General features: G+C 36.2%; 2 protein-coding genes across 4 annotated transcripts; both read right to left on the reverse strand.

Annotated features, from left to right (window-relative positions):
• Positions 1-5,356: 5,356 nt before the first annotated feature.
• Positions 5,357-7,917, reverse strand: LOC132903214 (transcription initiation factor TFIID subunit 11-like). Its single transcript, XM_060950867.1, has 2 exons — positions 7,777-7,917; positions 5,357-5,913 (listed from the first exon to the last, which is right to left on the reverse strand). The coding sequence occupies exons 1-2, from the start codon at positions 7,841-7,843 to the stop codon at positions 5,444-5,446; spliced, it is 537 nt and encodes a 178-aa protein (XP_060806850.1). The 5' UTR covers positions 7,844-7,917; the 3' UTR covers positions 5,357-5,443.
• A 1,402-nt stretch (positions 7,918-9,319) lies between these two features.
• LOC106133191 (zinc metalloproteinase nas-4) lies at positions 9,320-15,962 on the reverse strand. Of its 3 annotated transcripts, none has more exons than XM_060950716.1 (7): positions 15,673-15,962; positions 13,862-14,038; positions 13,447-13,593; positions 12,195-12,350; positions 10,795-10,928; positions 9,952-10,037; positions 9,320-9,521 (listed from the first exon to the last, which is right to left on the reverse strand). In XM_060950716.1, exons 1-7 carry the CDS (start codon positions 15,857-15,859, stop codon positions 9,419-9,421), a joined length of 990 nt encoding a protein of 329 aa, XP_060806699.1. In that variant the 5' UTR covers positions 15,860-15,962; the 3' UTR covers positions 9,320-9,418. The 3 variants fall into 3 exon arrangements, with proteins under 3 accessions (XP_060806699.1, XP_060806701.1, XP_060806700.1); XM_060950718.1 differs by lacking the exon at positions 15,673-15,962 and adding an exon at positions 14,574-14,662; XM_060950717.1 differs by lacking the exon at positions 15,673-15,962 and adding an exon at positions 14,481-14,630.
• Between the last annotated feature and the right edge of the window lie 1,476 nt (positions 15,963-17,438).

Below are 17,438 nucleotides of genomic sequence, written 5' to 3' on the forward strand. Positions count from 1 at the left end.
GTTTTCAAGACTACTGCCTCTGTCTACGCCGCAAGTGATATAGACGTAATTCTATGTATGAATGAGTCAGTCGCAAATGTAGTCATTTTCAATTATATGCTGTTTAACACAACCGCGCGCTGGATAAATGGATGATTTCGTAAAACGGCACTCGCCCAATTATAACGCAAGTTTTTTGATATATTGATGATGTTTGTTGATTCAGGTAGATAGAAATATCGGTGCTCCATATTCTCAGACAAAAGAACGTAGACTTTGGGCCGGTGTCATTTTCTATACATTGTTTATCATCGCGGTGACCACAAGTGACTTATGTTTTTATATGCGGGGATTTAATTGGAAGCGAAAATCTAATATCAGAGGTGGTAAGTGGTATTTGAATCTCAACGGACTTTTTAAGACAATACGTTATATTTTTTCTTCATTTAATTTGTTATTAAGAATAAGTAAAGGACTCCAATCTGTCAATAGTGTTGCAGATGAATTTCAATCTAGAAAAATCTGTTCTACACACAATTACTTATATATGTTTCAGTTATCTTTTTCATCATGTCAAATAGCTTGTATTTAATAATAATTGTGCAAGATTTACAATTTTCGGTCATCACGACATTAGTACATGCGAGGTTCAAAGCTATAAACGAAATTTTGAGTTTCACAGCCAACCGCTTATCTGGACGCAATGGTACGACTGTTTACTTATTACTTCTTGCGCGAGGCATCACTCTCATGGAATAAACAGAAGTAGCTTATGTTACTCCTGTAGATGTTATTATATGTATATTCAGTTGTTTTTGAGATTATTCGTTACAAACCAAAAACGACATACTTATACTAATCTTTTGTCTTTACAATATTCAATTTGTACAGTAAAAATTTCTTAAGAATAATCCAGAGCACAAAGCTCATTTTTTTTCAGTTGATAGAGAAAAAAATCCAAACAAATTAACTATTTTCGCGATTCAAGTTGATAATCTATCGACGTTTGAAAAAACCCATACAGCCATGGTTAAGACATCTGGTAAGATATTTTGACCGATACTTCTTTTTGTCCCGGCATTAATCCTTGATCCTGAAGGTTTTTATACGAGGCGACTCCCGTCTGTCCTGTGTAACCTTTTCATGGAAACCTAACGTGTATAAGATCATGGTATTTTGACAAAACTCAATTATAAGAGAGAAATTGATTGATAATAAGAAAAAGCGCCGTTCTTAAATCTGACCCAAAAGTGCCCACAATTCTGCAGCATTGCTCCTTACATAGCTAAAGAAATTAATTGATTCAGACTTAAACCTAAATAGTTATAGAAAATTATAACAGCAGTATTGAGAACTGATCAACAAGACAAACATACAAGACCAATTTTTAATTATTAAGTTGAAAGGGGAAAACCATAAAGATTAAAAGATTAAATGGGGAAGTCCTAGTGTAAGTCAGGTCAAGAGTACTCTAAACCGGTGAGGCAAGAGGAGTTTAAAGAAAAAAAGGGGGATCGTGACGTGACGAGTGTCAGGTCATCAATCATCAGTATTGATGGCGGTTCCTATACAAATTTTTTGTCCATCCTCCTTTAAATAATAAAAAAAAAACTTATTTACGAACGTTGCGTCTCCTCTTTTATGTAATTTTTAATGGGTTTGATAAGGTAGATATAATTTTGCATATTTCGTCTTGCTGACTATAATACTGTACTGATTCTCAATATAACTGGTTGTAGTAAACGGCGACCGTCGTCTAGTAGTGCCTCTGACTGACGCCGTGCAGCGCGTTGCTTCTCTTTACGGCGTTTTGTGTGACGTCGTGCATCGCATCAATATTAATTACAGCATTATTCTGATCTTCATGCTGGTCTCCTTATTGCTGCACTGCATCACTGTTCCATATTATACCTTAATGGAAATAAGTGAGTAGTTCACTTTATAGCGGGAAAATCAGCGCCTTATACACGCACAATTTAGCGTCACCTACAAAAGAATACAGGTTGTTCCCAAATCCCGCGAAAACTATAGTTTTTTCCGGGACGAAAAGTAACGTCCTTTTGCAGACTCTATATTACTATATCTATACTAATATTATAAAGTTGAAGAGTTTGTTTGAATTGAAAAAATATTTTTGTGTTGAATAGACCATTTATCGGGGAAGGCTTAAGGCTATATAACATGACGCTGCTACTATAAGGAGTGAAGAAATAATGGAAAATTTAAAACAAAAACAGGGTAAACTATTCATCCTTGAGAGCTTCAATGATACCCAAAATGACTATTTCACGCGGACGAAGACACGGGCACAACTAGTGCATAATATAAGATTGGTTCAGTAGATAATACGTGAAGAGACAGCAAATATACAAACAAAACTTACTTTCAACTTACTTTCGCATTTTTTATGTTAGTAAGGATAACTTTCTCACACACGCACACTTTTGCGTGTTCTCAAAGAAACATATAGACACTGCTAGTTAACTTTGTGTATGACCTAAAGCGTTAATTAAATTTTATTCATACAGGTCATGAAGTGAGCACCACCAACATTTATTACTCACTCATCCGATGTGCATTGTGGGTCATTATGAATTTACTGACCTTGTTTATATTAGTGGAGCCGTGTCATCGGATCGTCGAAGAGGTGATATTAATTTATTTATTGTTGCTCCATAGAAATCCTAATGATTTATTTTATTTCAGATTTCTTAAGTTTTTTTCTGTCTACCCCGCAAGGGATATAGACGTTATTATAAGTATCAATGTATGTATATATACTTCCAGTTTTTGATTAGTATTATAACCAAATCTATCCGCATTTTCTTCCAGGGCTCGATGACCGAAAGCCTAATTTGTCACATAACGACGGTATCCCCAGTTACCGGCACGCTGGCCTCTCGCCTGGAGCTGGTCTCTCATCAGCTCAAGATGCAATCACCCTGCTTCAGGCCAATGGGGTTGTGCTTTATTGATCGACGGCTGGTTTCTTCAGTGAGTGAAGCAAACAAAATATATCAGGAATTCTATTTCCAAAAAATTATAAAATGACAATGGTTTTCATTTTTTTTTTTTCAATAAGAAACCTTTTATAATACTACCCACTTTATGTAGATGTTGTGAAGGCGATTGAAATAATATAACATTAACAAATAGTGAGACGACAATAATATTTCTAGACAACTTGGTGCCGTGTGGTTCCCGGCACCAAAAGAAAAAATAATAGGACCACTCCATCTCTTTTCCATGGATCTTGTAAAGGGCGAATAAGGGAGATGCTTATAAATTTGGGATGCTTTTTAAGGCGACGGGCTAGTCTAGACTGTCACTATTTTAATATCAATTCTATCATTTAGCTAAACAACTGAACGTGGCCGATCAGTCTTTCAATACTACTGGCTCTGTCTACCCTGTCTAACTTGGTATCAGGCAATCAGATGACCATAAAATACATAGCCGTAATAACAAAACTTTTTATTTTACAGATCCTTGGAGCAGCAATTTCGTATCTGGTTGTACTAATACAGTTCCAGAACACTAATAACTAACATCTTAAGCTATTAGTTACACCGTAAGAGTATTCTATGCTTTTTTCTTTATGTAAAAATTACCGCACGGTTTTTAATGGGACTTCACATTCACGGGAAATTTTAGCATCATAACTTTATTCTAGTCAATATTTGAGTGATTCGATCACGTGTTATAGTAATAGGGTGGGCATTTGTAGCAATAAATATTTAGTAACTGTAACTCTTGTGTTTCATTTTAGACATCACATTCAGTACGAGCAAGACCTTGTTAGCAATGTTAATTTTTACAGAGTGTGAATGGGAAGATTGGAAGAATAAGGCTAAGACTACCTCAAACTGACGAAATTACATGAAAAGAATAAAGTTATAGAAATAAGTTTGTAGGGCTTGCGATAAGTGGAAAGAAAGAGTTCTTTCCACTTATCGCATATATATCTTATATCGCATATATATCGCATATATATCGCATATATATCTATATAGGCAGAGGCCTATCTTTCCAGAAAAGAGGTCAATTTAAGGAGGTCAATAATCATCCTGATACCTACCACAGGGCGTTTTAAAAATAATGAGGGATTAATGCACTATATTAACAGGTATAGCGTGACAAGAAAACACACATTGTTCTTTAATTTGGTGTTGCTTATTATACTTACAAAGCGCTCTAATAGCCTACCAAGATAAAAAAAAATGCTATCGATTTATTAAATATTCAAACATAACTAGAACGCCCACAATAGGCTATTTGACTGTATTAAAAATATACATTTCTTTTATGTCATCAGTCTTAATATTATTTTTTTGGAGCAATTTGTAATAACGCGAGATAAAAATATTGCATTATTTAAACAAAATCCGTCTCAGAAAATTAGGTTTTTATATGCAGCTGTCACGTGACTAAAAACGAACGTGATTGGCTATTTCTATTATGACGTCAATTATCCATAAACAGACTGTGGATCGTACCGTTCCTTAGTGTTCGCTATTATTTTTCAAGATTTTATAAGTGTTTGATCGCTCAGGATTACTCAGATAACATAGGTATTTAATAATGGAAACCCATTCCGCGAAAGCTGACAGTCGAAACCTACCAAAAGTGGACGCAATAATGGTTGGAAGAAGAAATCTGGATTGTCTTCTTCAAAGACAATCCAGATTTCTATGCTGAAATACGAACTGAGGAATGTGAAAACATCATTGTAAGTATATCTTGGTAACCACTGATCTTAGATCATGATCTGAAACCACTTCTAGCGAATATTCAAATCCATCGGCATAGAAAAAACAGTTTCGTAGGAGATTTTATTGTTGTATTAGTGCATTGAGGCACTGCACAACATTTATAGGAACTCATTTTAATAATTTTCACACATATGACGTGGCACAAGTTAAATAAAACAAGAGAAAATCAAAACTTTTCGAAACACCAACAAACTTTGTATGATATTTACACGGAATTTACGTCACTGCATGCCATGGCCGCCATATTGCTAAAAGTCGCGTTTTGGCGGCATATTTAAATATTTCATTTTCTTTTTCGATTTTTTAATAAAATAGCTGTAATAAAGGCAGAAAAGTATTTTTGTAGGGCTCCTTATAAACAAATAAATACCCTAAGATAGTTTTTAGAACTTTGTCAAATAGCCTATTGGAATTTGAACGAAAATGCACCGACCTTTGAAAATAATGCAACGACGCTTTTAAACATTTTATTTTCTTTATTTTTTGTTCCATTTTATGCCAATTCTACGCCGTTCAACACAGTATAATAGGTACTTCTAATGTAATTAAAAAAAAAATACATGAAGCTTCCAGAATAAAAATTACGAATCAAGCAATGACGATTTTCTTCCGGTAATACACGTTACGTTTCTTTATCACAATAATTGTAACATATTATTTTATTTAAAACTTCATTACATTCGGTACTTTAACTAGGAATTATTTTTCTCCAGCTCTTCCTCAGCCCAGATCGCTTTTTCTTTAATCTCGTTAGGATCAACAGAGCTGTCTTCATCATGATTGTCATTTTCACGTTTATTAATATCTGTTTTATAATTATCTAATTCCAGATGTTCGCTATTTGACACATCGTCGTAACTATCATCAAAATAGTTTTCTGCATCACTTTTATTTATATCTTCTTGTGTCAAATCATTATTTGCATTTCTTTTAACATTATTTTCGTTATTCATATTTTCATCATCATCGTCGTTTACTGGTTCATCATTGTTCATAACGTAATCATAAATATTCGCTCCTGGATAATATGTTTGGCTACATTCTAAAACTTCAGGATTTTTAGTTAGCGTAGCGTGAATATATTCGTATAATAACGGCATATTTTTAAATATGTTTAAGTAACCTTCGCTTAAGGATGGATATCCTTGTTTATCAGCTTGTTCTGAAAGTATTATAAATATTATCAACATTATTTTGATGGTCAAAAACACAACTGTGCTAGGTCCGCCTTTATGTATAGATTTTATCTGAAATAGTAAATGCCCTTATCGAAACTGGAATTTTCTAGAATTCCGTAAGTTTTATGTTGGCTCCAAAGAAAACATTTTGAACAGTGCCATGTGGTTATCGGCACCAATAGAAAAAAGAATTGCACCTCTCCATCTCTTTCCCATGGATGTCGTAAAAGGCGACTAAGGGATAGTCTTATAAACTTGTCATTCTTCTTTTCGGCGACGGGCTACCAACCTGCCACTATATGAATCTTAATTCTATCAAACAGCTGAACGTGGCCTACATTCAGTCAGAAAAGTATCGGGAATGGATTATTTATTTATGGTTCCAAATTCAAATTTTTGTTTTTTTTGTTGTTGTTAGATTGGCACAACTGTTTTCCATTTTGGCGCGGAGTTTGAGTTGCATCTGTTGTTTACATTAAATACAGTGCTATTTTTAGTTATATCATATCTAGTGTGTATTGCTAATTTCATAATGGATAAAAACATCGAACAAAGAGTTTGTCTTAAATTTTGCATTGCCAATGGAATATCGTGTTCGGAGTCACTGAAAATGTTACAGAAGGCTTACGGTGAATCGACTTTATCAAAAACTCGTGCTTATGAGTGGTACAAAGCGTTCAAAAGCGGTCGAGATGTGATGGAAGATTTGCCTCGCTCTGGTAGGCCATCAACGTCTGCAACTGAAGTTAACATCGCAAAAGTGAAGGAAATAGTGACTGAAAATCCTCATTCAACTTTGAGAGAGATAGCCACCGAACTTTCTGTATCTCACGAGTCGATCCGTACCATTTTAACTAATAATTTGGGTATGAAACATGTTGCCGCTCGGCTAGTCCCAAAAGACCTGAATTTTTTTCAAAAACTCAATCGCATGAGAGTCGCTGAGGACATGCTAGAACGAGTCAATTCCGACCCAACATTCATGAAACGCATTGTTACTGGTGACGAGACGTGGGTTTACGAGTTTGACATGCAAACTAGTCAACAAGCTTCGGAGTGGCGCCTTCCAACTGAACCGAAACCGAAAAAACCACGCCAAGGTCGTTCAAAAGTCAAAGTCATGTTGACTGTTTTCTTTGACTATCGCGGTGTTGTGCACTCGGAATTCTTGCCGGAAGGTCAAACGGTAAATAAGGAATATTATTTGAGTGTTATGCGGCGTTTAAGAGAGCAAATCCGACGAAAAAGGCCAGATTTGTGGAAAGAAGATTCTTGGATTTTGCACCATGATAATGCACCTTCGCACAAGGCCATCATTGTGAACGAATTTTTAACCAAACACTCAACAAATACCATCGAGCAACCACCATATTCACCAGATATGGCTCCAGATGACTTTTTTCTTTTTCCTAAACTCAAATTACCACTTCATGGCACCCGTTTTCAATCGGTAGAAGACATAAAAGAGAATTCGCGGCGAGAACTGACCTCAATTCCGGAAACAGCGTTTAAAAAATGTTTTGATGATTGGATTATTCGTTGGCGTAAGTGTATCGTTTCTAAAGGAGCATATTTTGAAGGTGATAAAATAAATTTGGATGAATAACAAACAGTTTGTGTATTATTGATCTTTTCCTGCTACTTTCTTGACAGAGTAGTATCAATCTTTTCAAGACTGTTGGCTCTGTCTATCCTGCAAAGGATATAGGCATGATTATATGTATGTATGTACAACAAGAACAAAAATTAAGAGTTTGTTAGGGTGTATTACGGTAACGGACAATATGTATATAACAAGCATTTTAGTGAACACGATTATACGTCAAATTTTTATCAAATATTCTTACCATCTCCTGACACCGCGAGCAAACTAAATGTATAAAAAACACAAAAACGAAAAGATCCCATTTTCATTATTATTGTAGCAAATAAATATTTTAATATATCATCTCACCCAAAATTAGAATTGTATAGTCAGTTATGCCGCCTTACACGGTATGAAGTTCAAACACTCAGGCCTATCTGAAATGCTGAAATTTAGGTCTAAGAATGATGTATTGTTGATGATAAGCTATGTTACAGTTTCTTGGAATAGTTTACTGAGGCTAATAACTATGTAAATTGAGCACTGTGTAAAATTGTAAGAGATAGCAACAATTTTGGTAACAATTGAAGTGGTTTTTCCGTAATCAGTGTATGGATTTTCTCTGCTTTCCAGCGAAGGAGGAAGTAGGAGGTTCATTTTAGACACCCCTATGATTCAAAATCCTAAGGTATGTCCCATTCTGTATGAAAATTTTATGAAACAAAGACAAATAATATTTTTACTGAACACAATAAAGTTTCATAACTAAAAATTTCACATTCTTAAATGCAACAGAAGCCATACTTATATTTTATAAAGAAAACGATTTGTGTTTTTGAATTTTTGTTTGTAATGAAAAACCTCAAAAACTAGTGGACCGATTTTGACGTATTTTGGCACAAAATTATATATACCTTCAGGAGTAACATAGACATTTCTGCTAATTTAAAACGCAAGGGCAAAGTCTATTGTTTTTTTAGTTTATCATCATTTTGTGGCTAGTTTCAAAGTATTATTCTTCAAAATAGTCACGAATAATGTTTCTTATTATATTTTCGTTTGCGTGATGTGAAACCCGTTATTTGAAGTTTCTTTAACTGACGTATTTACTACTATCTCATTTAATAATACGGCAAAACCTCCTTTATAATGAATATCAGAAAAACGGCCAGCACACTTCACAAAATGAAAGACCGTCATTCAACTATGAAAGAGATTAAAATAATGATATACATAATTGTAAATACCATAGGTGTTTATAAGTTTTAAACTTTTTCGTATCAGATTAAACAATTTATGTAATTGAATATCAAGGGTTTTTTAATACTGATACTAGCTTTTGCCAGTAAAAACAGTTACGCCAGGAGTAAGGCTAGTTTTGACGCCTTAGTTCATTATCGTTTATAGCACATTCTGCAATAGGCACCTTATGATCTTCACAGTACTTACTTGTATGTGTATGCAGATTTATTTTTAAGGCTTGTTGAAATATTTAAAAAAAGCGAGTATAGGAGACAAACGAACAGTTGGGATAAGTCCGCCATTGTACATGTTCTTCTAAATCCAATGACTGTTTTGTGATTTGTTATATTTCTTTTTATGTGCGATAGAGTTAACAAACAAATAAACAATGTTATTGTATGTGTTTTTTGTTTAAAACTATAGTGAAGCTATCACTATTTTCCACTAGCATATATACGCTCACTTTGTAAAAAAAAATACCTTGATGAATAAAAAAGAGATTGACTTTCAAATATTTATTATTTAAAATTTAGTACAATGACAAATAAAAAAACGTACACAAAACACAAATTCGACTAGCAGATCTTTTGGTAACTTATCACCACAGAACAAAGGGCCGCGCCACGAAGCGCTCGCTCTGTTCTGTGTTTCTTAATTCTATCTTATTCTGTATCGTTCTTTCCTATTCCTAGAAGATTCTGGAAAAAACTGCCAATAGGGTTGCCTCCCTGCTGTTCTGCATTCTCGGCTTGAACTTGGGAGCCACTGGAAATAAGACGTGAAATTTTGTTTTATTAATAAAAGCAAGTTGACTTAGAGAAACAAATATATTATATACGGTCGAATTGAGAAACCTCCTCCTTTTTTGAAGTCGGTTAATAAACAAGGAAAATGAAAGTTGGAAAGTATAGGCTTGAATAAACGTACCTATCTTGATAACATACATACATATAGTCACGTCTATATCCCTTACGGGGTACACAGAGCCAACAGTATTGAAAAGACTGAAAGGCCACGTTCGACTGTAAGACGAAATTGAGATTCAAATAGTGACAAGTTGCTAGCCCATCGCCTACAAGGGGAATCCCAAGTTTATATAAGTCTATCCCTTAGTCGCTTTTTACGACATCCAAGGGAAATATATGGGAGTGATTCTATTCCAAAGTGCCGGGAACCACACGGCACCGAGACTTACGTTTTCTTGCAATTGTACATGGCGTTGACTTTTTTGACGTCACCACGGCTTAGACCTTCCCTCTGACCTAACTTGAAGCCTCCCACCTGTAACATTAAGATTTTTAGGCTTTATGACTGATTGACTGACATATCAACTCGCAGCTCAAACCGCTAGATCTACATAATAAATAATAATATACATATATATACGGGACAAATTACACAGATCGAGTTAGCCCCGAAGTTAGTTCGAGACTTGTGTTACGAGATACTAACTCAACGATACTATATTTAATAATAAATACTTATAAAGATAAACATTCAAGACCCAGGCCAAACAGAAAAAGTTCGTTTCTCATCACGCCTTGGTCGGTCACGTCTATATCCCTTGCGGGGTCAACATAGCCAATATTCTTTAAGGATTGTTTTGCCCCATAGACTCCAAATTTTCACAGAATATTTAGTTGTATGAAGTTAGTTACCTTTCAATATAAATAATAAAATAAAAATAAAGTAATTATATAATGGTTATGGTAATAGAGAATAAAAGTATAAGAAGATTAAGGTAATAAGAGTAAAAAAATTACGGATACTACTTTTAGAAGATTGAATAGCATAACCTGTCACAATTCCAACATTAAGCCATACAGCTGAACATAGCCTTTCAGTCTTTTCAAGACTGTCTAGCCTGCAAGGGATATAGACATGATAATATGAATGAATAAAGTAATTATTGAAGGCAAAAGTTCTCCTATACAACGAAAAATTTTTTTATAGATATATATCCTATCGTGCTCGAGTCCATCTCGTACCGAGTCGGTTTTTAAAAGAAATTGTTTCTAGCGGGTATGTTAGAGCCTACCTTTGGCTCGATGGTCTTCTGCCGGTTCTTGGAGAAGGCGTACTCTGAATAGTGCATCACGCTGTTGTAGTCGTAACCCACGCCGTAATCGTTGACGCTCTGCTTATCCGCTTTCTTGAAGTTATTCTCCGACCCTGATTAGAAATGAATATAACGGGTGGCCCTCTATACATACATAAAACCACGCCTCTTTCCCGGAGGGGTAGGCAGAGGGTTTAGTTGACAGCTCGTCATTTTACGTATTTCGGCATTACGTCGCATTATTATCACGTCTCTTGACTTAACTAGACAACATCTTCTACTTGCTGTATTTCGTCACTTTCGCAATTCGTCCGACGAGCATGTGCAATCAAGTTTATAATTGTTAACCATTTTTTCCTATTAATCTAAGAGACTACCTCTTCCCACTTGCCACGATCTCTGCATACTTCCTTCGCTTCATCCACATTCATAACTCTCTTCATGCAAGCTTGGCGGTTTCGGGTAGTTTTGACCTGACCCTTTACCAGGACGTCCTTAATTTGATCATGATACGTTCGTCTAGGTCGTGAGCCTCTACCCTTTTTTTTGTTACCAAAAAAAAAATTCAATCATAAAGCCATACAGCTGAACGTGACCTACCAGTTTTTTTTTTAAGACTGCCGGCTCTGCCTTCCCCGCGTGCGATATAGACGTGATTATTATGTTTCTTTATTTGACGAAATATTCGTATTGAAACAATTAGTTCTACATTCATTCATGTTTTTTAATGTAGATGTGCGTTCGTCCACGATTTAGATTTAAGTGATCTATATTTGTAAATTGACGTCCGGTGAAAATGCTGCAGTGTAGTTTCTTCCGCCGCTTCTTCTGCACATGCGCTTTGAAAGCGGTAGTAGTTATAATTAGATTAAAGTGATGTGACATCAATAAGTGATACCTTGTATCCAATTTTGATAATAAATCTATTCTATTCTAAATAGATTTAAGTGATGTGACGTCAATAAGTGACACCTTGTATCCAATTTTGAAAATAAATCTATTCTATTCTGATTTAAGTTATGTGACGTCAATAAGTGATACCTTCTATACAATTTTGAAAAAAATTCTATACTATTATATTGTATTATATGTATGTATGTCGTGTGGTTCCCGGCACTAATACAAAAAAGAATAGGACCACTCCATCTCTTTCCCATGGATGTCGTAAAAGGCGACTAAGGGATAGGCTTACAAACTTGGGATTCTTTTTAGGCGATTGGCTAGCAACCTGTCACTATTTAAATCTCAATTCTATCATTGAACCAAGTAGCTGAACGTGGCCATTCAGTCTTTTCAAGACTGTTGGCTCTGTCTACCCCGCAAGGGATATAGACGTGACCATGTGTATGTATGTTATTTTAGAGATCATATATACGTACCTGGCTTAACATTGCTGTACCAGACGGTGACGAAGTCGTCTCTCTCAGGGCGGCTCTGCTCGTGCATGAACCCTATAGCGTGGAGCAACTCGTGGAGGACGGTGCCCTTCTTCGTGAGGCAGCCGGGGGACTGCAGGTTCACTTCTTGGCGACCACCTGGCATTTATCCGTTTTTGGTTAAATAATAAGCCAAATAGCTGAACGTGGCCTATCAGTCTTTACAAGACTGTTGGCTCTGTCTACCCCGCAAGGGATATAGACGTGATTGTGTGTGTGTGTGTGTGTTAAATAAATAAATATATACGGGACAAATTACACAGATTGAGTTAGCCTCGAAGTAAGTTCGACACTTGTGTTACGAGATACTAACTCAACGATACTAAATTTTATAATAAGATTTATAATAACATCCAAGACTCAGGCTAATCAGAAAAAGTTCTTTTCTTATCATGCCCTGACCGGGATTCGAACCCGGGACCTCCGGTATCACAGACAAGCGTACTACCGCTGCGCCACAGAGGCCGTTAAAATGCCAACCGGGTGTTACTCTGGTCAACTTTCGCATTTATAATATTAGTAGGATTTGCATCATGACCTGACCCCAAAGCATTGAACGCGCGATGCCGTTTATATCGCGCGTTAAATTACCGCTGCTGCGTTTTTTTGTTGACGTGATTCGAGACAGCGATAATAACGGTGACGCGCGTGATATTTGGGAGTTAGTCAGTTAGTTTTGAGAGTTAGTTAGCGATAGTTTGGGAGTATGTCAGTATGAATGTTTGTTACTCTTTTACGCAAAAACTACTGAACCGATTACGATGAAATTTGGTATGTAGTTAGCTGAAGATCCAGAATAACATATAGGCTACTTTTTATCCCGAAGTTCCCGCGGGATTGATTGCACGCGGACGAACCTGCCATGCCTTGTCGTATACCGGGAACCACACGACACGGCAGGTTAGTAAACGTGTTCATTATCATTGGCCGTGTGGTTCCCGGCACCATTGAAAAAAGAATAGGACCACTCCATCTCTTTCCCATGAATGTCGTAAAAGGCGACTAAGGGATAGGCTTATAAACTTGGGATTCTTTTTTTAGGCGAAGGACTAGCAACCTGTCACTATTTGATTCTCAATTCTATCATTAAGCCAAATAGCTGAACGTGGCCATTCAGTCTTTTCAAGACTGTTGGCTCTGTCTACCCCGCAAGGGATATTGACGTGACCATATGTATGTATGTTCATTATCATACCAATCCGGCCTACGGAGGACCAGCAGCCGGTGTTCTTGTTCTGTATGACGATGTAGTCGGTCTGCCTGCTTCTCGGCACGAAGTGGAGGCAGGTCATGCGGTGGTAGTCGTCAATTGCTTGCATGATCAGGTCGCGTTGCTCAGAACCTACAGGTATATATAGTGTAAATATTATGTAAAAATATATAAGGAATAATAATAAATATATACGGGACAAATTACACTGAAAGAGTTAGCCTCGAAGTAAGTTCAAGACTAGTGTTACGAGATACTAACTCTATTTAAGTAATTAACATCCAAGACCCAGGCCAATCAGGATATATTAATATATTTAAGATTCAAATAGTGACAGATTGCTAGCACATCGCCTTTATATATTTTTTAATTTACGCGTTTTTATATTCTGTCAACTTACTGAAATACCCCTCGAGAGAGTAAGGTATGACACCATCAGGCCACCTCATGGCTTCGTGTCGGATGCCGTTCCTCCCCTGCGCCGATGTCTTGGGGATCAAGATGTCGCCCTCGGCATACTCCCCCATCTCCTCAGGGTTCATTAGAGAAGTCTCGTTCCATGTTGAGAGACTCTCTCCTGGAAAGATATAAAAAAGGAATAAAAAGGTAGCAAACACATACATAAATCACGCCTCTTTCACGGACAGAGACTTCATCGTTCCACTTTCCACGATCTCTGCATACTTCATGTAACTCGACGGTTTCAGGTACTCTTGACCTGACTATTTGCCAGGACTTCCTTAATTTAATCAAGGTACGTACGTTCATTCACAGTCAACCTGCTTTCATTCATCCTCTCCACATGATCTTACCATCTTATCATAGGCTTTTCTATTTCTGTTACTATATCTTCGTTCACATCACAATGTGTGGTTTTATTTATTTTATAACTACTTTTTTATTGTTATTCTGAGGTCCACCGAGCACCGCTCGGTCAGCCAGGTAGGTACTTTAATTTGTGAAGAAACATATCCTTTTAAAATAACTTCACTGCCATAAAACTTTTGTCTTCTTCTTACTTCACAAAGTTATTTATATGTTGTGACCCAAAAACCCGAATTACAATGCAACTGAAATGCAGTTAGGATGTCATAACAATAAAGGAAATAGACCTCAAAGAGATATCAAAAGTAATATTTCAATACTATCAGACCACTGTCACAGTAACACTAACGTTTGTTAACAATAAACGGAATTCCTAATCTTTCGCTAATGAGAAAAGGTGCTAAAATGTTTCTAATAGTAAGAGTATGAAGTTCGGTTTTAGGAAGAAAATTATAAAGATCTCATCATAGTGGCATTTTTACTTCCTCCTGGCTTTAGTCCCGGTTGCATCCTCGCCACTCTGGAGAGGATCTCAGGGTATGCCTTTTGACTATGGATCTGACATGACAGCCAAACAGCTGAACGTGGCCTATCAGTCTTTTTGTTGGCTCTGACTACCCCGCAAGGGATATAGACGTGATTATATGTATGTAGATATGTATCTGACATGATAGCATCTGACCCGAAAAGCTTAACTCTGATTCTATTTTAAAGACGCTCTTGCGCGGAGCTATACTCCTTGCAGGAATTTACAGAAGAAATAGAGCCGCTTACTCTTGTAAATCTTTTCTATCTCTGCACCAAATTTCACTAAAATCGATCCAGTTGTTTTTGAGTTCATTCGGTACAAACTAAAAATCTTTTCTCTTTATAATAAGTATGGTGATCTTATCATTTTTTTACGATCATCTTCCTTCAAAGTGGCTATAGTGATATCATGAATCCTCTACCTCTTACCCGTTTTTGGGATATTTTGTACAATTTTACACGTTTTCTTTAGTTGCCACTTAAGGCAACCATGGAAGAAACGATTTAGTTCTCTCTAGTATCTCTACTCTATGATGAAAACCAAACTGATTAAATTTTAAGATTCTTAAGTGCCTTTGTACCTCATAAATTGTATTTTTTTTCTGATTTTCTTTATCTTTTGATGCAATAATGATTGTATCTATCTATCTAATTTTAAGAAACAAACAAATCAGTAAATCGCTTGAATTTTAGGAATACCAAAAATTACTTATAAAAACAGTTGCTCGGAAATTGGAATATATACGTAAATTATTCAGATTTCTATATGATGATGCTATATACAACCCAAGGCTTCGTTCGCGTACGGAACTGGAAAAAAAATAAGTCCGTTATAAAAATAAAAAAAAAATCACTTACCACTCTTATTACTGGGCGATCCAAAAGCTTCTGGTCCCAACTGAGTTAAATCTATCGTATCACTGTCAAAATTATCAATACTGTTATCATCCATTGGAATTAATTCAACCGTATCCACGTCCCCCACTGGCCAAGAATTTGCCGCCAAAAAGCAAGCCAATAATATGGCTCCATGTATTAATTTCATGGCTTACTATTTAAAAATTAAAAATAAATTAAAAGAACGATTCTTTTTTTTTTTAATTCAAAAAGAATGGAAGTATGATAAAGCAAAAGACGCTGGTAAGGTACCAGACGTACAGAAGTCTTGAGAAAATGTGAAATGAAAATTCTTGGTGCTTGTATTTATATGGTGGTGGACGTGCCATAGGGTAAACACACGGCAAGGTTCGTTACTCTTCCTGATAAAGGATACGAAAATATGTAAACTAATCGATAAGGCGAGCCTTGTTTTTCCGTTTACATTTCCTATAAAATTTATGTTTATCAAGTTTCAAGATTGTACATCCGCGTTAACATCGGATATATATACGTTATTTTGATAAGAACAAATAAATCTTTTATGATTTTTACATAAGACATTATAACGAATAGAAAATGGTTTTCGGGTGAGTACCTACAAATATAGGGACAACTTCCTACTTCTTACCTCTTCGTGGTGTTTGCGTCTTGCGTCTCGCCTCGCCTCGCTTTTTTATAAACGTCATCTCCATAAATTTAAACTAATTTTAATAATTCAATGTCTAAGCTATGTTACTGCAAATTTTCATGAAAATCCGTTTCATATTTTTTGTGTGAAAGTGTGACTCACCATATTTATATCATACATCAATATAGTCACGTCTTTATTACATTGTTTTGTGATAGAATTGAGAATCAAATAGTGACAGGTTGCTGGCCGATCGCCTACAAGATGGATCCCAGGTTTAAAAGCCTATCCCTCAGTCGCTTTTTATGACATCCGTGGGAAAGATATGGAGTAATTCTATTCTAAAGTGCCGGTAACCACACGGCAAGGCGATTTACATCAAAACAATAACTATCAGACGACGTGGACCTTGTATCGGTTGATGCAATATGAGGTAAGCAAAGCAAACCTTCTTATCACTCCGCTGACCAATCTGTGAGATTTCCTGACTTTTCAAGATTGAAGATAATATTAATTTACATAAATATATAACTATTATTATGGTCATACACGGGATGAAAAAAAAATGACAGCATGTAATATTTTGATTGGAGGAGAAAAAGTTGAGCAAGTGAAAGAGTTTGTATATCTAGGATCAAAGTTTACATCAGATGGCAAGTGTGATAGTGATATTGAAAGGAGAGTGAACGCGGGGAACATGGTGTATTGAGCTTTGCATGCCTTTATGAGCAGTCAGAAACTATCCAAAAAGGCTCGACTGGCTGTGCACAGGGGCGTGTTGGTCCCGACATTAATGTACGGGAGTGAAAGTTGGGTATGGCAAAAGAAGCATGAAAGCAGAATAAATGCAGTGGAAATGAGAGCGTTAAGGAGTATGATTGGTGTGAAATTGAGTGACAGGATAAGGAACAGCGTGATAAGGGAATGTTGTGATGTGAAAGAAGATGTAGTTACAGGAATAGAAAAGGGTATGTTAAGATGGTTCGGTCATGTGGAGAGGATGAATGAAAGCAGGTTGACTAAGCAGATATACAAGGAGAGTGTGGAGGGAAAGGTCGGAGTGGGAAGACCTAGACGAACGTATCTTGATCAAATTAAGGACGTCCTGGTAAAGGGT

This window comes from Amyelois transitella, chromosome 22 (assembly GCF_032362555.1).
Source record: "Amyelois transitella isolate CPQ chromosome 22, ilAmyTran1.1, whole genome shotgun sequence".
NCBI lineage: Eukaryota > Metazoa > Arthropoda > Insecta > Lepidoptera > Pyralidae > Amyelois > Amyelois transitella.

What these genes read in the sequence shown, in the direction of transcription:
- LOC106133191 (XM_060950716.1), bottom strand. Translation starts at nt 15,859, where the DNA reads ATGAAATTAATACATGGAGCCATATTATTGGCTTGCTTTTTGGCGGCA. An exon ending in ATCGCCCAGTAATAAGAGTG is followed by an intron (nt 14,039 to 15,672) that starts GTAAGTGATTTT and finishes ATATCTTTCCAG; the next exon opens with GAGAGAGTCTCTCAACATGG. An exon ending in GTACAGCAATGTTAAGCCAG is followed by an intron (nt 10,929 to 12,194) that starts GTACGTATATAT and finishes ATTTCTAATCAG; the next exon opens with GGTCGGAGAATAACTTCAAG.
- LOC132903214 (XM_060950867.1), bottom strand. Translation starts at nt 7,843, where the DNA reads ATGAAAATGGGATCTTTTCGTTTTTGTGTTTTTTATACATTTAGTTTG. An exon ending in GCTCGCGGTGTCAGGAGATG is followed by an intron (nt 5,914 to 7,776) that starts GTAAGAATATTT and finishes TAATACTTTCAG; the next exon opens with AACAAGCTGATAAACAAGGA.